Here is a 17,846-nt window from a genome sequence, read left to right as displayed (position 1 = left end):
ATCCAGCACCTCCCGATACATGTAGCGTGGCAAAGTCCCACATGGCAGCAAAGGGTGCTCTTTGAACTGCATAGGCAACATAATTCAATGGTGACATTTGCCAGAGTTGAGGCTGTGATAAACAATACTACAATTGATGAGAAAAGTCCCATGAATTGTTTTCATCAACAAAAAAGTGAAGAGGACCTCATACCATCTAATTTGTCAGGCAGAAAACCCAAAATAGTTGACAGTGTCCTCCTGTATAACACACTGATCTGTGGTTCAGATTCCAACTCTGGAAAAAAGCTAGGCAAAATCATCAGTGTCTGCAGTGTGTTATTAAAGGCTTGTTTCAGACTTTTGATGTTTCTTGTATTTATTTCTAGTTGTTCGTGGAGTAGTCCTTTAAAGGCTTTTATAAGTGGGATGTGCTGGAAGGGAGGACTGGAGCAGGGTGGGAGGCAGAGGAGAGGTTCCCAGCAGGTCTTTCGTAGCCAGTGAAGGGCTGCATGTTAAGCAGCATTACCAATGAAGGAGGCAGGTGTGAAGGGAAAACCAGGGCAAAAGGTCTTCTATAAATCCTTTGGAAAAGGGTTCTTTGGGGGTTGGTGTGAAGAAGAGTTGTTGCAACAGATGGATTGCAAAATGGTCAAAATCCCCAGTGTGGTACCAGAAAACATTGCACCGATGGCTTGAGGAGGCACACACAGCACCTGGAGTTGTAACTTGCTGTTTATCAAACGTAGCGTAAGCATAAGGCATAGAGATGTGAGGGTATAGGCATAGCTAAGTGTCTTTTTACTTTTAAGGGGGTATTGTTTGTGATTAATCAGTGTTTTCTGCCTTATAGGCCTGCCTCGTCCCCTCAGCTTTCACATGATGATACTCATTCACGCATTGAACATTATGCTAGCAGGTATGAGACCAGCTGGACATTAGGCAGATCTTTCTCTAAACAATCATTTTAAAAAATAAAAACCCCAAAGGCTAGCTGCTGCCTGAGCTCTTCTTAAAGAAACATAGGGTTTGGGGTTTTGCTTTCCAGGCTCTGGGATGCAGAGCATCGTCCGTGGTTGCTGCTAACCGGCCTGCCGACTAACTCGCATGCCAGAGCATGTATGTGGTCAGAAGCATCTTTTAGGTCCTGTGGGGTCTTTGTTAAGCTGTGTACTCAGGTTACTGACTTTTAATAGGGCCTGTTGTGATAGAACAAGGGGTACTGATTTTAAACTAAAAGAGAGTAGATTCAGACTAGATAGGAGAAGGAATTTTTTTATGATGGGGGTGGTGAAACAGTGGAACGGGTTGCTCAGAGAGGTGATAGATGCCACATGCCTGCAAACATTCAAGGTCAGGCTGGATGGGGCTCTGAGCAACCTGATCTAGTTGAAGATGTGGAGGGGTTGGACTAGATGACCTTTAAAGGTCCCTTCCAACCCAATCCATTCTATGATTCTACATAGGGTTTTGTTTTTAATATGGACCCTGGTGTAATCATACAAATCAGAAGAGCTGAAACCTCCAAACTCTATGTGAATCTCAAGTGCCATTTTAATGTTAAGTAATTCACCTTGTGGAATACCACAAATGGGATTTTTCCTTGATTTGGAGGATTAAGATAGTGGTGTATTGCCACTTTAGTTCACTTGTCTGCTTTCATACTGCTCTTAAGAATCAAAAAGTGGGTTAATTGCACAAATAAGAATTTATTTTTTTTTTACCAGGCAAGCAAATTTGCAAGGATTGAGGTAATGAAAAATAGTTATTGCAGCCTCCTCTTTCTCTCCCCCAAAATCACTTGATCAGTAGAGGTATTTCTGAATTATGCAGGACATTTAGGAGGGGCTGAGTGTTGAAAACCAATGAGAAATGACTGATCGTTGCAGTTCTGATGATGACGTTGCCAGGTACAAAGCAATTTGTCCAATCCCCTGGCATCTTAAAGCCTTTCTTTGATTGTGGAATTAATTAATCATGAAGAGTGGAATGCAACCTCAGAGAAAGGGTTCAAAACTGAGAAGTGAGTTTTAGACAGGTCATTGTAACGAATAAACAATCCTTTGTGATAGCTTATTGCAAAACTTTTTGGTAGTCAACAGTGAGTGTAAATTAATTTGAGTTTCAAATTCATCAGAAACATCATGCTCTTTAATTCTTTCAGGAATGTTAGAGCAAATAATGTTTCTGGAAAACATAATTGATTTTAATGAGTCTTGTTTATTTTTCCACAGGCTAGCAGAAATGGAGAACACCAATGGTTCTTATCTAAATGACAGTATTTCACCTAATGAGAGCATGTAAGTAGGCTGTCTTAATATTTTTGACATGTGTTTTCTTGTGAAGGTTAATAACTTTTAATGAAATTCTGTAGTGCTGAATTTGCTTGGCCATGTATCACGTCTTGTTCAGTTTAATGATGAACTCATGCTCTTTCAGTTTGTATCGTAAATGCCTAGATTCATGGCTTATAGCTTAATACCAAATTTATGCAACAGATGATTGATAACTTCAGAAATAAAATTACTGATTTCTTCCAAGGAATTACTGACTTATTCTCATATTGGAAAAAATATTCATCATCTGATGTGTTTTAAGGGTGAAGATAAAAAGATAACCCTTCTATCTGCACTGCAAACTTAATCATGTTTAAATTGCTGTAAGCTAGTAATTGTTGTGGGCAAAGTGTCATTCAGAAGTTTAGTGGTCCTTTGGTTGACAAATACCAAAAATATATTGCAAATGTGTAAGCCAGGAGGAACTCGAAGTATTAGAAGTAGTAAACTTTAAATTGGACAGATCACTGACAAGCATTCATTGTACTACTTCACATTTAAAGTCATAAATAAAAATTTTCATTTTTAAAAAGTATTTCAATCTAATGTCACACCAAGACCTTTTTGTGGTTTTCTGACACAATAATATATTTCTCCTTTCTCACAATTTTCTTGATCATGTTTATGCTCTGAATGAAAGGACATAGAACTAGAAAACTGTGAGTAATGTTTCTAAAAGCAGGATAGGAGCACATAAGTCATTGTCGTGCTTGAAAATTTGGTGTGAGTTAATGAACTGTGTAGGAGAGGCCATAGCACAGATTCTGAATCAATCAAATACGAAAAAAACTCAAATCCCAACTTCTCTATAAGTGTTTTTTTCTGTTCTACATAATCTCATCCTTACCACAGTTTAAGGTGTGGATTTTTTTTGAAAATTCAGGCAGAATCATCTCTTTATTAAATTTGTAGCATTCCTTTAAAGCACAGTACTCTGGCCAGTTTTAATTCACTTAAACTGAGATTCCAAATCACTAGTATTTTATAAGGTTAGTTGCGAGCCTGTGAGATGTTTTTTGACAGTAATAAATTTCTCTTTTGACGTGGTAGGATTGCTACCTCCCAACTTTGAAAGAAAATCCCTTGTACAACCCAAGTACATTGTTATAATCTATTGTTTCGAAAAGGAGAAAGTTCAAATGACACCTCAAAACTAATGTATACACAATGTCAGTATAGTTTCACTCAGTTAATAAAAACTTTGTTTCCAAGTCCTATGTTAATTTTGTATTGTTATGGATGTAGTAACACTATTATATATGGATTTTCCTGTAATACTTTAGTGTCATTAGTCACAAAACATACATAAGCAGTATCTTTTGTATTACACTTTGGTCTTACTGTTCAATTCATTCTTTGGTTAATTGAAAGTTGTATTAAATGATTCAGTTAATAAGTTAACTACTGACTATACAGTTTGTTACTCATTTGGTACTATTAAAATGAAAATAAATCTGTGCATTCTGAATTTTGGAAGAAATATGATCCAGATACAAATTGCAGAAAAGTCAAGTTTATCATGAATTAGCAACTATAGTTCTTTCTGGTTTGTCTGTCAAGTTATGTTTAAGTATTATTTGCTGACATTCTTACAGGTTTTGTATTATCAGGCTTATAATTGCAGATAGAGTGATAGATGGAGACAGGGAAGGAGGGAAATAAAGAGATAATGTGTATAGATACCAGAAAACATTTCGATATGCAGTGTTGTTGCAATTATGTATACAAAATGTGTTCAGGCTGAAAATCACACAGAAAGAGTATGTCTTCCAAAGTGACATATTACAATAGTTATGTCACTTTTTCAATGTTAATTCACTTATGATGCATAAGGATTTATAAATGCAAAGCAGTTGTTTGAAAGAAATCACAGTTGAAGTGTTTCATGAAAAGTATAAATTTAGGAACTGGCAAGCCTTTAATATTTTGCTTAGAAAAAGGAAAGGATGCCCATTGTGAACAATTAATAGCTCCCTGTCATGAATTAATGTTAATGTGCTCTACATTGCTTTAGCGCTCCTGCAGTCTATAAAATGGCATGATTAACATTTTCTGGAACAAAATGGAAACAAAGACAATTCTAATTTTTTAACAGTAACAGCTATTCAAAATGCCTGTTAAATTCTGGTTTACAAACTTAACAGAAAAAAAATAGACTGAATTATTTTATAAGTACTACCAGCAAAACAAGATTACCAACATCAGTGTCATTTTTTTGTGACCTTGACTTGTGGCAAGAAAAACCTTCCATGGTTTCCCACAGTGACTACTGGTGTTATAGCTTAGGACTTGGATGCATCTTCTTAGCACCTAAAACACCCACGTAATTCTAGGAGGTGGTCAAGGTCTGCAGAATTGGATTTGCTTTTCTCTTACAGAGATGTTTCTGTTTCAAATGCTGGACAGCCTTGGGAACAATAGAAATAAAGAGAGATAGCATATGTATTAAAGAGAATATATTTGCATTCTGGCAGAGTACATCACTTGTAATATTTAAAAAAAAAAACCAAAACCAAACAGTGAAAAATAGCATAATTTCATTAGATTAAGTCAATATATGTGTTTATTTCACCTCATTTAGAATTTTATAGAGAAAAATAGATAAAGGACCACCTTTATTACATAAGGAGAGTTTGTAGGTGTGAAAATAAATGCCTCGCCTTTGCTTGAATGACCGTTGTGCAATACAGATCAGGCAGCAGAAGATGGCCTTTTTCTAAAGCAAATTCCTAATTGAAGTTACGCAAAAGAGGAAAGCTAGTTTGTCAGCTGTGACAAAGCTTGGCTTTAACTATCTGTGAGGCAGAGTGGAAAAGAGGTGGACTCTGCAGAGAAGGAAAATTACCAGACACTAAGTGAAACAGTTCAGCAGATTTTGCTTTAAGTTACATTGCTCTGCTGTTCATTACAAAGAGTTCAGCAAATCTCTTTGTAAGAAATGAAGACTGGGAGTGAATCATCTCCTCATATTCACTGCACAGTTAAAAATGAGGCAGGGAACAGCCTGTTTTATCCTCTGTTTTCCAGCGATGATGAACACTTGTTAATCCAGCACTACTGCCAAAGTCTGAACCAGGAGTCCCCCCTGAGCCAGCCCCGAAGCCCTGCCCAGATCCTGATTTCTCTGGAGAGTGAGGAAAGAGGGGAACTGGAGAGAATCCTCGCAGACCTGGAGGAGGAAAACAGGTGGGTCCTGCCGCCAGCTGCTGCAGCCCTCAGGCACATACTTCAGGGCAAAGCAGAAGCTTTCTGTCTGTAAGGGCTGAGGCTGAAATCCTGTCATCATAACTCAGTCCCACTCTCAGTGCAGCAGTGAATCAGCACCATTTCTTTCACTAAACCTCCAAAATGGCAAGCTTCACACATGCATGGGGCACCTAATACTCTAATACTCATGGTGCAACCTGTGACAGGCTCGGCTGGCTGTGTTTCATAATATTTCCTTCTGTGCTATTGTTTCCTTTATTTTCATGTTAATAGTGAGCTTCATACATACCTGTGTTACTTTATTTTGGTGTTAAGTGAGGCAAGGGACAGGCAGAAGGTCTTGGAAAGGCAGGCTTTTTTCAAAAAAGTTGGTCATTGGGATACATGAAATTTTTAAATTTCTCTCAGTTCATTTAAATCTCTGAAGTAATTGTACTGTACAGTTAGATGGAATTCACTTTGATAGCATTTTTTGGGATAAAATTAATTATAAAGGTGCATTTTCTTCAAACGAGTACTTTCATAGTGGTTAAAAGTTGGGTCATCTTTTTATTTGTTTGGCGTTGCTTGTTGCCATTTCTTCAGCCTTTCAATACCAACTATCATTTACCACTTTTAATTTCAAGTTTAATTGAAGTTACCTTCATTAATCATTTAAAAAAAAAAACAACAAACCCAACTCGATTCTTGCAGCATCACAACACTGCAGTCCTCTTTCTATGATACTCTGAAGTCCTGGGCCATCAGCACAGAAACTGGCAGATCTCGACCCTGGCAGATTTGTAATTGCAGCCATGAACTACTAAAATCAGACTCTAAACCAAAAGTCATTTAGATCTAAAAACCAATATTTTTGTTGGCATTCTGCTATCTTCAGCTTTTATAGTAGAGTCTATTGGCATTTTCATGCTCTTTTTTTCTTGCTTCTTTAAGAGCTAGGTACTTTTGTTTACATTGAGGGTTTAATGCAGTAATCATTTACCTTAGGCATGTCAAGAAAATAATGCAGGAGTTGGCAGTGTCATAGATCTTCTCTCCATGTATAAGTCTTTTTTGGATGGTACTAATCAATTACAGTGGCTCCATCACACACTTTTATCAGGAGAACATAGAGGATCAATAGGCATAAAGGATGAGGAAAGAGTTTCAGACAGAAAGCTGTAGGAAACGAAGCTCTTGCTCTCTAAACAGCAGTAAGACTTTGTTTGAAAAAAAACCCAGACTTCCTACTACATAGTACATAAAGCCCAAGTACTTTCCAAAGTGGAGAAAAATCAGTATTTTGAGATAAGCCATCATACCTTACATTCAGGACCTCTGTAGTTAAGAAATATTGCATAACTAGTACTGTACAGATAGTAAAGTAGCTTAGTTTTCAGGGGAGGAATGTTTGTTTTTTAGACAGCACTAGGAAGAAGAAAAATATAATGGTTTTCTGTCTGTATAGAAAATAAGCTGTGCACCAGAAAGGAGGATGGCTTTTAAAGCATCTTCATTTTAGATTAGAAATATGAGATGTGAACGTTACTATAACCTGGGGTTAGACAGCTAAATAGTCTGAACAATTCCTTTTGGGGGTTTATGCCTTAAATTTCAGTATGAGCTTTATTTAACATAACAACTACTGAGGAAGAGTAGCATGTTAAATTATATCTGACAGGAATTACACCTTTAAAATACCTGTTTTGAAGTTTGCTAATCCTGGATTATACAAGAGCAGTAGACTATAATCTTGTATAGCCTGATGTTTTCTCATTTGTGCAGTTAAAGGCAGTTAGGAATGGGATGCCACTGCAGGCAACCTCGCCTTTTGTGGATGCTTCAGGTCTCAGTACAGCAGGGACAAGATCTGTTTCTGTAGGACAGCGTGGAGGTCATACCGCTGTGATTTCCATTGATTATGACAAAATCATGACTTTTGTCTCTGCAAACTGCTATAAATAACTTGTACTTAAAATGTAAGGCGGATGCTCAAAAACGAGCAAGTTCTTGTTGTCCTGATAGCTTGTCACAGCCAGATAACTATGATTTTATGGAGGAAACACTGATTCCTGTGTAGAGAAATAAGCTGTTCAGACAGGGTCAGTCAGGAGCCATTCATATAACTTATCTAACTTGAAAAAGCAGTCTTGTCCCTTTAGATTTCTGTTTTCTAGTCTTTCTCCTCCTTTGAGTTTGTGAAAACCTTTTTTAGCCGTTGCCAAGGATAATCAACAACCTGAGACCTAATTCCTGAACTCGGTTCCAGTGGGTGAACACATATTCCTTCCCATGCTGATCCTAAAAATGTCCTCCAAGTAAATGTTGTTTATTGCCTCAGCATAAAGACTCAGTGAATCTGTTGCTTGGAAATGAGCCGAACACAATGCAAAGCACGTTGTGAACTCTCAGTCCTCAGCCCCAGCCTTAAAGCACCTGAATTCTTTGATCTCCATTGTAAATACTTTAGGTCTTGTTGTTCTTAGAGCATGTCTCCTTGCTGGTGCTGAGCTGGATGTGGTGCTTAAACCCAGTAGGGCAAGTGGCTGGGGTGTTAGATAGTCATCCTTCCCTGTCTACATCGACACAAGTTTTGTTGCATACACTTCTGGTGATTTCTGACGATGAAGTTTTAGCTCTCTCTATTCTGTCTTGTATTATTTTACAGTTAGAGTCAGCGCATGCAGTCATTTCTCAGCAGCTCTTGGGAACTCTGCATCAAGTACCAACAAGAAGCAGTACCACAGTATTCAAACCACTTCACTGTCATTTCTCTTTTTCTTCCGTTCTCCACGGTTTCCTGCTTTTCAAAAAAAGCCCTTCTCTTTTTTGCTTCGTATTTTGACTTTTCTTCATCTCTTTTGAGCTCTTTATTGAATTCTGACCTCCATTTGGTTTTCAGCTGCAGTTTCTGGTCTCCAAATATTTCCATCTTGACTTGTTACTTAAATGAAAAAGACTCTTTGAAATTGTAATTCTGAGATTTTGCTTTTGGACAGTTTAAAAAGGTCTGGTGCTTATTGGAATTCTTCTGAAATGTATTATCCAACTTATAAACTAACTTAGCTGTGACACAGGAGTTTTTGCAGTTCCAGGGGCCTCTTGTTAGATATTCATTATTTATCTGCTAGCATTTTGAGACCTTGGTGGTTTTGTGGCTGGCAAATATGACTTCCTTAAATAATTTATGGCTAAAATTTGACAGTTAAATAATTTATATTTGCTAAAATGTGAGCATTTTAGAGAATATTTTCAGTTGGTGAAAATGTTTCATTTGTGTATTAGGCCTTCAGACTCATGCTCAGTTTTACATCACATGGAATATGGCGATAAGACTGTTTTTTATGTATTCAGTAGACATAAAGTAATCTTGCTATGGAAGACAGTATTACTATATTGCAATATAAGAGAAAAACCCAATTATAAAACTATCCCAAAACCATTTTGAAATTTCTTTAATAAGAGTGAATATATTTCAGAAGCAGAGAAAACAGATTTTTGGTGTCCATCCAAAGCAGTACATTGCATAGGTTATATTCTAGAATAGGTTATGCTGACTAGGATGCACTGTACTAACATTAAATAGAAAGCATATAGGTTTGCAGTGACAGAGAATCAGAACTTTTTTACAAAGAATTAAAATACTTTCCTGCTGTTTTAATGACTAAAGAAAGTGAACATTTCCTAATATTTTAGTTGAATCAAGATCAGTGACATACTCCTGTAAAAGGGAGACCTCTTGCATTCTCTTGTTTTCCTCCCAGCTCTTAGCTGTCCTGTAACAAGAACTTAGTAAGTGAGATGTCCAGCCAAAGCTATTTGCCTTTCCTTTACTTTCCTGACTTGCACTGAGAGTGCAGTGGGCTGTGTGCCATTGGAGAAGCATTAATACCCCAGATCTCAAAGCTGCACTGTTTCTGTGCAGCTATGGTGTTCCTTCAGATCTGAAGACTGATGAATGGCCTTCTCAAATAAGTTCCTTCTGTGTAGTTGACAGTGGCAAAACAGTGATACATTTCTAAACATGCTGTGTCTCCTTTTTGTATTTATTTTGGCATTGAAGAAGGGGAACTAGGTTTTCTGAGTGTGAAGCATCGTGAGTAAACACTGGCACTCTAGGGAGAGACAGGGGTAGGTGGTTCAGTTACCAGCTTTGTCTCTTTCTTAAGACCACTGACTTTCCTTAGGGAGATGAAAAATAACACAAATTCACAAATTTTCAATTGCCTCTGAGGGGATTACTCAGCAAATGGGATCCACCAGGATTTCCGTCGCCAGGCAATTAATGCTGCCAGTGATAGATGTGATTAATAACTCATGAGCTCTTTACTACCCAGGTCTTTACAGTTGCATAAATCAAGGTTACATTGCATACTTCCTTTGTTATTTTTCTTCATGAATGCTTCAAAGAGGTGCAAGCATAGTAAATGGGGTTTTCTTTGAGTGTTTCTCTTATTGAAGTAGAATATATTTTCCCAGTGATCAGAACATGCAGCAGCTTTGTTTGTTTGTGACAAGAGGATGTAAAAGTCACCCAGCCTGAGTTACAGTGAAGGGAGGCCAGGTTTCCCAGTACTGCCTGTGCTTGCTCAGTTGCATTCATTTAGAGAGGATTATGCTTTTACATCTCCTGTTTCTCTTATGTCCTGTTTTATGCTGAAAATGTCAGAGCGCACCTTTGCTTGCGACACAGAGGCTTTACACTGCAGGCTGTGGGCTTGGATGCTTGGCATGCAAGAGCAATCCTTTTTCACCACACAGCATAAAACTCTTCCAGAGGTAGGAATAAGAGGCGATTGTTCTCTCTTCTAGGATATTCTTACAGCAGGTTTCGAATTCTTTCTCATTTAATTTTCAGTTTTTTTCCCCTACGTTAATACAGATCTTCATTCATGTGTGTTTAGATCCCAATTATTACGATACTATTGATCGTCTGCACTCCATATCACTCCTACGGCTCTGAAAGTGGTTGCTATGATGAGTTGTCATTCTCTGGACTAAGGACTGTGTAGCTGGACTGAAAAGGTGCAGCTGGAAAACTCAGTGACACAGGTGCTCTGGGCAAACTCACCTGCGTCCTTCAAAATGACATTCCTTTGTTCCAGCAATATTACTGTATTTAATTACAGAACTCACAAATACAGACATATCTCTGCTTGGATAATATGCAGTATCATTTACAATTAATTTTTTTTCTGTAGGCTTTCAGAAAGAGTGTTTAACTATTTTGTATCAGACATGAAGGCATTTTTATCTGGATTACTCCCCAGTCCTCACTTGTTTTTCAATACTATAGTTACTGGAAGGACTTCTCTCTATTGGTAGTTGAGGCGATAATTGTAGATTTCTTTTAGCAAGGTACCTGATTATGTTGTAAGTATGACCAAGTGCATTTATTTAGTTTCCCATAGGGTGATATCTTATCTTTTGCTTTACAGCACTTCAAACTTTTGAGTCTGCTGTTTGTAAAGTATTGCTTCTATCATACATCTGGGAAAGTCCTCATGGGGTAGTGATAGCCGCTATGTACAGACTTGGTGAAAAACAAGCTTAATGATCAATCCTGTATAAACTTTAGTCTGCATTAAGAGTGTGTGTGATACTGTTGTCCTGCTCATTCCTGTTCCCTTTTGTATTTTTATTAATTATTCACCAGTACATTCAGCGAGAAGTATCAGAAGACATTAAGTCATGTGGAAGGCAAAACCCAATATAGCCCTTCTTTCTTTTTTTCCAGATAATTTTCATGGACTTGAAACTCTGCATTTCATTAAAGCAAAAAACCTTATTTGGAAAAAAACTCTCCATAGTCTTCCCTCCTTGTGTGGGTTTTAGAGAAGGGAATTTTGAATTTTGGAACAACCTGTAGTTAAGAATGATCAACCTCTTTTTTTAACCTTTTAAAACTTCTGCAGAGGAGGGATCGTGTAGGTCAGACATCCCTTAGGGATCATGTTCTTGGCGGGGGTGGAGCAGGGAGGCACAATCCCAGGTTAGGATGCATTCATCATGCGGCTGCTGAGAGGCAGAAGTATGTTTGAAAAATAGTCAGTAGCCTGTCTTTGTCCTTGGCATTGCTTTCTTATCCATGTGAAATGATGCATACTGCTTTAGTTCTTGTTCTGGCTGCAATAACATACCTTTATAAGTGTTTCAGAGCTTAATAAAGTTTACTGGGAGGTTTCTGAGGTGCTATTAAGCCTTCAGACCAAACTGTCAGTGTGTATTGTGGTTTGCAGGCAGAACTGGCAGAAAGTGCCTGTTCTCACAACCTCAAATAAGAGCAAGTTGGAAAAAATAAAATCTGGGTCACTGCTTGTGATGAGTAAGCAGTTACCAGAGCGTCGAACCATTTTTCCCGGCTCTGGGAAGCTGTAAAGGAACATCACAGCAACAAAATCCCAGAGCAGTTTATTAGATGTCCCTTGCCTACAAAGTTTCTGTTAAAAGTTACTATTTTTGCTGGTTTGGACCCTGTTATCTCTAACAACATTTCACTTTCTTACCTTCTTTGCTCTTCCTGCTTGGTAGATTATTTTCATGTGGACCACTACAGCTCATTAATCTATGGAGTGTTTTACTGGAGGAGAACTGGAGTTTTACAGAATAAAAGAGCAAGCTTGGCAGTGCCATTAAGATAAAGTAGACTGCAGATAGTCCAAATGAAAGTGGAAATTACAGTCCCAAAAGTTAGTGCAGTGCAGTTTAACAGATCGGCTCACTAGCTTGTCTTCTCCTCATCTTAGGTTAGTAATTATAGAGCTAGGCTGGAAATGCAGTTGCAGATATGAAGAGAGGAGAGTGATGTGACCTGCCTGACAACTGCAGAGTTGCAAATGAACTCTTTGAGCTCCGTGTTTTGCTCTTACTTTTTGTGTGACCACTTTTCTGTCTTAGCCTTCTCATCTGTAAACAGATAGGCCAGCCAGGTGGCATCGGCTTTGATTCGTGTCTGTAAAGTGCTTTGATCACTCAAAGTCCTCTTTTAGCACTAATTACTCCTCGAGTGTATCCGTGCGTGGAAGCGAACAGGCAGTCCGACTTCTGCTAGGAAGGATAAAACACAGGAAGCCAAGGGAGGGCTGAGCCCAGGACAGACAGTACCCGGGCTGCAGGAGAGTGTCTGGAGCCTAGCCAGCCTTCTGCATAGTGCACCCTGGGAGGGAATTAACCATGAATTCTGGTGACGCAGAGAGCCTTTAGGCAATGCTTGTATTACAGGTCTCTATAATACCTGCTCTGCACAGATCTGTGAGTTGTAAGCCTACACGGATGTGGACTCAGCAGAATGAAAGGCGGGTGGTACAGGTGACTCTGCTCCCCCAGTAGTTGGACACATCATACCACACGAGAAGAGGTGCCTTCTCCCTGCCCCGGCAGAGGATAGCCTGCACCACCTAATTCGGCTTCATAAAGCTTTTACTTCCTTGTCACTTTCTCAACAGAAACTTGCAAGCAGAGTATGACCGTTTGAAGCAACAGCATGACCACAAAGGACTGTCTCCACTGCCATCCCCACCGGAGATGATGCCAGTTTCTCCACAAAGCCCCCGGGATGCTGAGCTCATTGCAGAAGCCAAGCTGCTTCGCCAGCACAAGGGCCGCCTGGAGGCCAGGATGCAGATTCTGGAGGATCACAACAAACAGCTGGAGTCACAGCTGCACAGGCTGAGGCAGCTGCTGGAGCAGGTGAGTCCTCAGGCCTTTCTTCTAGATCTCTGCAGAGTAATTTTCCAAACAGGGTGTGAAGTGTTATCAATAACAACATTCCAAGAAACCATAGCTGTAGAGGCTAGTCAGAGAAAAATATTAAATTGTTCTACAGGATGCAAGTGAGAAGGTGAAATCATATTTTGGTGTTCTTATTTAGTCTTTTCTTTATTCAGAATTGCATGTATATATTTACTTAAAAACAGACAAAATGGTGTGTATTCATGGAATAACTAAAAAATACAGAGATAAAGATTTGTGCAATTGTACTGAGTTGTTAATACCAACCTCCTCTTTTTTTCTTGAATTTTCAGCCGCAGGCAGATGCCAAGGTGAATGGTACAACACTATCATCTCCTTCTACCTCTTTGCAGAGGTCAGACAGCAGTCAGCCAATGCTTCTTCGTGTAGTTGGCAGCCAGACTTCAGAAACCATGGGTAAGATAAGAAAGTTCAGATTGTCATAAAAAATAGTTATAGTCCCATTTTCCAGCAAAAGGATCTATAAAGACAGAAAATACTCTTCTCTCCTGTTTAGTTCAAATGAGAATGAAGTAGACATTTGCAATGGTCTTTGATGTTATCTGGCTGTTTACACTTTACATCTTCATTATGGTTCAGGCTTTTGCTTTTGATTGTGATGCACAGTAGCATTAATATTTTGACTTTAAACACAAAGCTCAACCAGGGCTTGACTTTTGAAAACAAGTATCACTAAAAAGATATTTTATTCAAACTTTCAGCTGTTAAGCATGACATGGCCGATTTAAATGTACATAGTATTAATTATGGCTAAGAGATTAAGTGTATGATCAATCATCTCCATGTTCAGTGATGTGGTCTTATTTTTCATACTTCATGGCTCAGTCAGTAGGATTGAGCTGTCACTCATGGGCAGTGCTCATGCAGTGTCTTTTCTAAATATCACATCAGATGTGATAACAAACATCATACGAGTTGTGGAGTAAGATTAAGAAATAATATTCTGTAGCTAGAGGCTGGAATTATTATTTTGGTGGTTTTAGTAACTGCTCTGTAGCATTTTTCTAATTTCCTATGTTACATAATTAGTAAGTATTTATTACCAAGTAGTAAGGATTTTCTGCGAGTATAAAAGCAATCAACTGTTGCAGCATCTTTAAGCAAATGTGCTAAAATTACTTCAACATGATAATATTTGATGTCTGATGATAATACTCCGCTTCTTGCACAGAAATTTGTTTAGTGTATATCAGACAGAGGCTTTGGGGGAGAATAAGAGGCTTAAGTGAGAGCTTTTTTTTTTTCACTGTGGTTAGTGAAAGTCAGTGTTACTGTGTCAGTGGCAGTGAGAAATTGAATGGGAGGGGACATTCTGCTGTGCCTCAAGTGCCATCTTGGTGGGAGATGCAACTTGTTGGTGGCTTTTTCTTCCATCCTTGGCATAGCCAATAATGTCAGTCTGTACCACTAGCAAACAAGATGGTCTCTGTACACCCTACAACAAAAAAAAAGTTAAATAAAATGTACTTTTAGGAATGCTTAAGTTAAATCTTGGGAGTGAGAGTACAATCACAGGTAGCAGCAGTTTCATTTGGATCTTTATTCAATTGTATTACTAGTGAGTAAATATTTTACTATGTATGGCACACACAGAGTAGAAAATGTATCGGTGGAGTAATTTGCATCGGCCTCCTGAAGAAATGCCGTGAATTTAATCACATAAAATATGTTAATTAAAATACACAAGAAAAGGTAGGAAGACAGGGCTTCCCAGACATCTTATTAAAAGTCTTGTAGTTTCATATTTTATCCTTTAGTAGGACAACATACAATAATATACTTCTTTTCATTTGACTTGATATAAAATTATTCCCATTTAACTTCTGAGACTGGAATTTATTAATTATCAGACGTATTTTTAAAGCAAATATTTAGACATGAATTGTTTGGGGGTTTGTTTGTCTGATTGAGCCAGTATGTGGAAGGACAGTGAGATGTTGAATTGTTACCAGTATGATCATATTGAGACTCAGCAAAGCAACAGTGTTGGCAGCATGGAGCAGAGCTTATAAAAAATATTACTAACCAAGCTGCAACTCAGTTCTGCAACTAATTCAGTTTGTTGAGTCTCCTTTCACACCAGAAAGCTTTGCTTGCTAGTCTGAGAGTTTTCTGAAGCACAACTTAAAATATTCTTAAATTGTGAAGGAAACCAGAGCGGTGTTGTAAATAGTGGTCCCATGCAGCAAGCATGTGCTCAGTAATGAGGGAGTCATAATTTTTGAGAAAATACTGAGCACCTCTAGGTCTCTCAGGCAATGAGGTAATGTAGTGGTAGCTTTTATATAGTTTTCTCTTTGAAAGGAGACCTTAGGGTTTTTTTACATCTTTGAATGTAGACCCGCAGCACTTCTCCGTCTCCCTGCTTTCTCAAGGAGAGATTACTGTAAAAGGTTTTCCGCCAGCATCGTTATCCAGCCATTTGGTAAAAGCAGCAACCCACTCAGATCCTAATTTACAAATAGAAGAGCTTATCCCTTGATAACCTGAAATACACCTGGGCGAGTGGAAAGGTTCTGCCTTTCTTCTCATGGAGTCCTAATGGGAAAGTCCTGATCTTTTGGCCTTTCTCCCCCAGTAATGTAGCAGCAGAAGAGGTTCTCTGAGGCATGTGAGCCAAGAGGCTGTTGCTGAACTTTAATTCATTTGCTTACCACCAGAATCTTTGAGACCCACCCAGTTCTCCAAGCCTTTTACAGAAACATGGATGGGGAAAACTGTTTTGAGTAAAGAGAGGTAATTGAGGTCTGAAGGTGTCTTTACTTTTATTGGGTTGCTTGGCTGATGTCTTATTTTGTCATTTACAAGAAAATGCTCAGAAAAACCATCCAAATGAGAAAAAATAAAAATAATGCATTTTAAATAAAAGATACGGCAGTCTTGAGGGTCTGCACAGTTCAGTTTGTATCAGTGTTTACCACGACACTTGGAAATCAGTGCCCATCCTCAGTTCTTTTTGGCCACAATCATAGAACCACTGCCCTCTTCTTTCGATCTTTAGGGCCAGGTGGCTTTCTGCTGATAGGGTCCTCAGTCTGGGTTGAAGCAGCAAGGTCTTGCTCTGAGTTTTCACCCTGACATCCTGCAGAGGCTGGAAGGACATTACTGATACTGAGGCACTTATGTCACTGCAACACTTGTTGCGAAAGTAACTCACCGTGTGAGTCAACTTGTGTGAACCTAGCACCAGTCAAAATCTGAACAAACTGCAAGCGGTCTCAGCAGCTGTTTTTAGACCGTTAATGGAATAAAAGAAGCTGATACGAAAACCTTCACTTATATGAATTAAGAGCTTCTTGCAGACACTTTACCTCACTCCTTGTGGGGGAAAAAATTACTCTTGGTCAGTCTTGTGAAACTCCTGGCCCTAAGGTGAGGCCAACACTAAGCCTAATAACAGGAAATATATACAGCCCTGAAGTGCTCCTTTAGCATCTCTTTTAGTAGGCTTTCCAGTAGCATGGAGCACCTCAATGATTAAAGAATGTAAATGCTAACAGAACATCAGTTCATTATTCAAGTTGAATAGGGCAAGACATGTTAGAATAAAGGGTCATTAGTCATTTTCAAAATAAGAATGTACCTCTCATTGTTATTACAGCAGACAAAATTGCTTTTGTGTTTTAATAGTGATAAAAGAAATCTACTAAAAAAGGAGAATCTCACTAAAAGGATATCCTTTATATATATTCTTTTTTCAGATGCTTTATTTGTATTGGAGGCTAGGATCTACAGTAAAATCAGCATACAGATTTCAGTTATCCGGAACCATGACCAAAAAAACCCCAGTAAAAATAAAATGTATTGAATTTCCCATTAAGCTGCTGCCCTATAATCAGGTTATAGAAATTATTCAGTGGGAGAAATGTATTTCGCTTTATTAAACTGCTGCTAAACCCTTTTACAGTGCAATTGAATGTTCTTGGAGCGCCAATCTGATGCAATTAAACTGTCAGAAATATTAATACTGATGCAGATGAGAATCTGGGTTTCTACTGATTTACGCAGCTAGGCAAAGCAGTGCTAACATGAATCCAGCACTGTTAGAAAGCTGCTCAATAGCAGCACTCACAACAGCAATTTCTTTTTCCATTAATAGAATAAGAGAAGCTGAAACGAGTGTCATGTGTAGAACTAAATGTTCCTAGCAGACATTTTACCCCACTTCTTTTACTAGAGTAGATTGTTTCTTAAATCCCTTTTTGACAAATTAAATTGTGTTAATTGTTTAAAATTCATTGTTTAATTTCACTTAGATCCTTAAAAAGAAAGAGAAACATAATAGTCCACAAAATTTACCTTTAAAATTTTGATTGTATACTAAGCAGAAAATGTGTTTAAGTGAACAGCCTTAAGTTCATGAAGGACATACACAATAGCAAGCTGTTAGCAGATGGTTTTGTAATGGCTCTCATGCAGTGATGTGGATTTGCTTTCCAGGTGAGGATGAGCTGCTCAGCCCTCCCCAGGACACAAGCACAGGTTTGGAGGAAGTGATGGAGCAGCTGAACAACTCCTTCCCCAGCTCCAGAGGTGAGTGCTGCTGCCCACGGCAGATGAGACGAAAGAAGATAAAAGTGCTTTCTGTTCCTT

At 38.5% G+C, this 17,846-nt stretch overlaps 1 protein-coding gene across 16 annotated transcripts in view; it reads left to right on the top strand.

Annotated features, from left to right (window-relative positions):
* Positions 1 to 17,846, top strand: part of DMD (dystrophin) — a 1,208,820-nt gene that overhangs the window by 1,175,369 nt on the left and 15,605 nt on the right. For 15 of the 16 annotated variants that reach the window (XM_026858158.1, XM_026858211.1, XM_026858131.1 and 12 more), the window contains 6 exons: positions 833 to 898; positions 2,214 to 2,279; positions 5,343 to 5,501; positions 12,947 to 13,190; positions 13,526 to 13,649; positions 17,694 to 17,786. In XM_026858158.1, coding sequence (XP_026713959.1) covers positions 833 to 898; positions 2,214 to 2,279; positions 5,343 to 5,501; positions 12,947 to 13,190; positions 13,526 to 13,649; positions 17,694 to 17,786 — 752 coding nt within the window. The remainder of the gene's footprint in view (positions 1 to 832; positions 899 to 2,213; positions 2,280 to 5,342; positions 5,502 to 12,946; positions 13,191 to 13,525; positions 13,650 to 17,693; positions 17,787 to 17,846) is intronic. The other variant, XM_026858140.1, reaches the window with a different exon arrangement.

The sequence above is a fragment of the Athene cunicularia genome, assembly GCF_003259725.1.
Source record: "Athene cunicularia isolate RWA chromosome 1 unlocalized genomic scaffold, athCun1 chr1_part1, whole genome shotgun sequence".
Taxonomy (NCBI): domain Eukaryota; kingdom Metazoa; phylum Chordata; class Aves; order Strigiformes; family Strigidae; genus Athene; species Athene cunicularia.
This window is presented reverse-complemented; position numbering and strand designations above follow the sequence as displayed.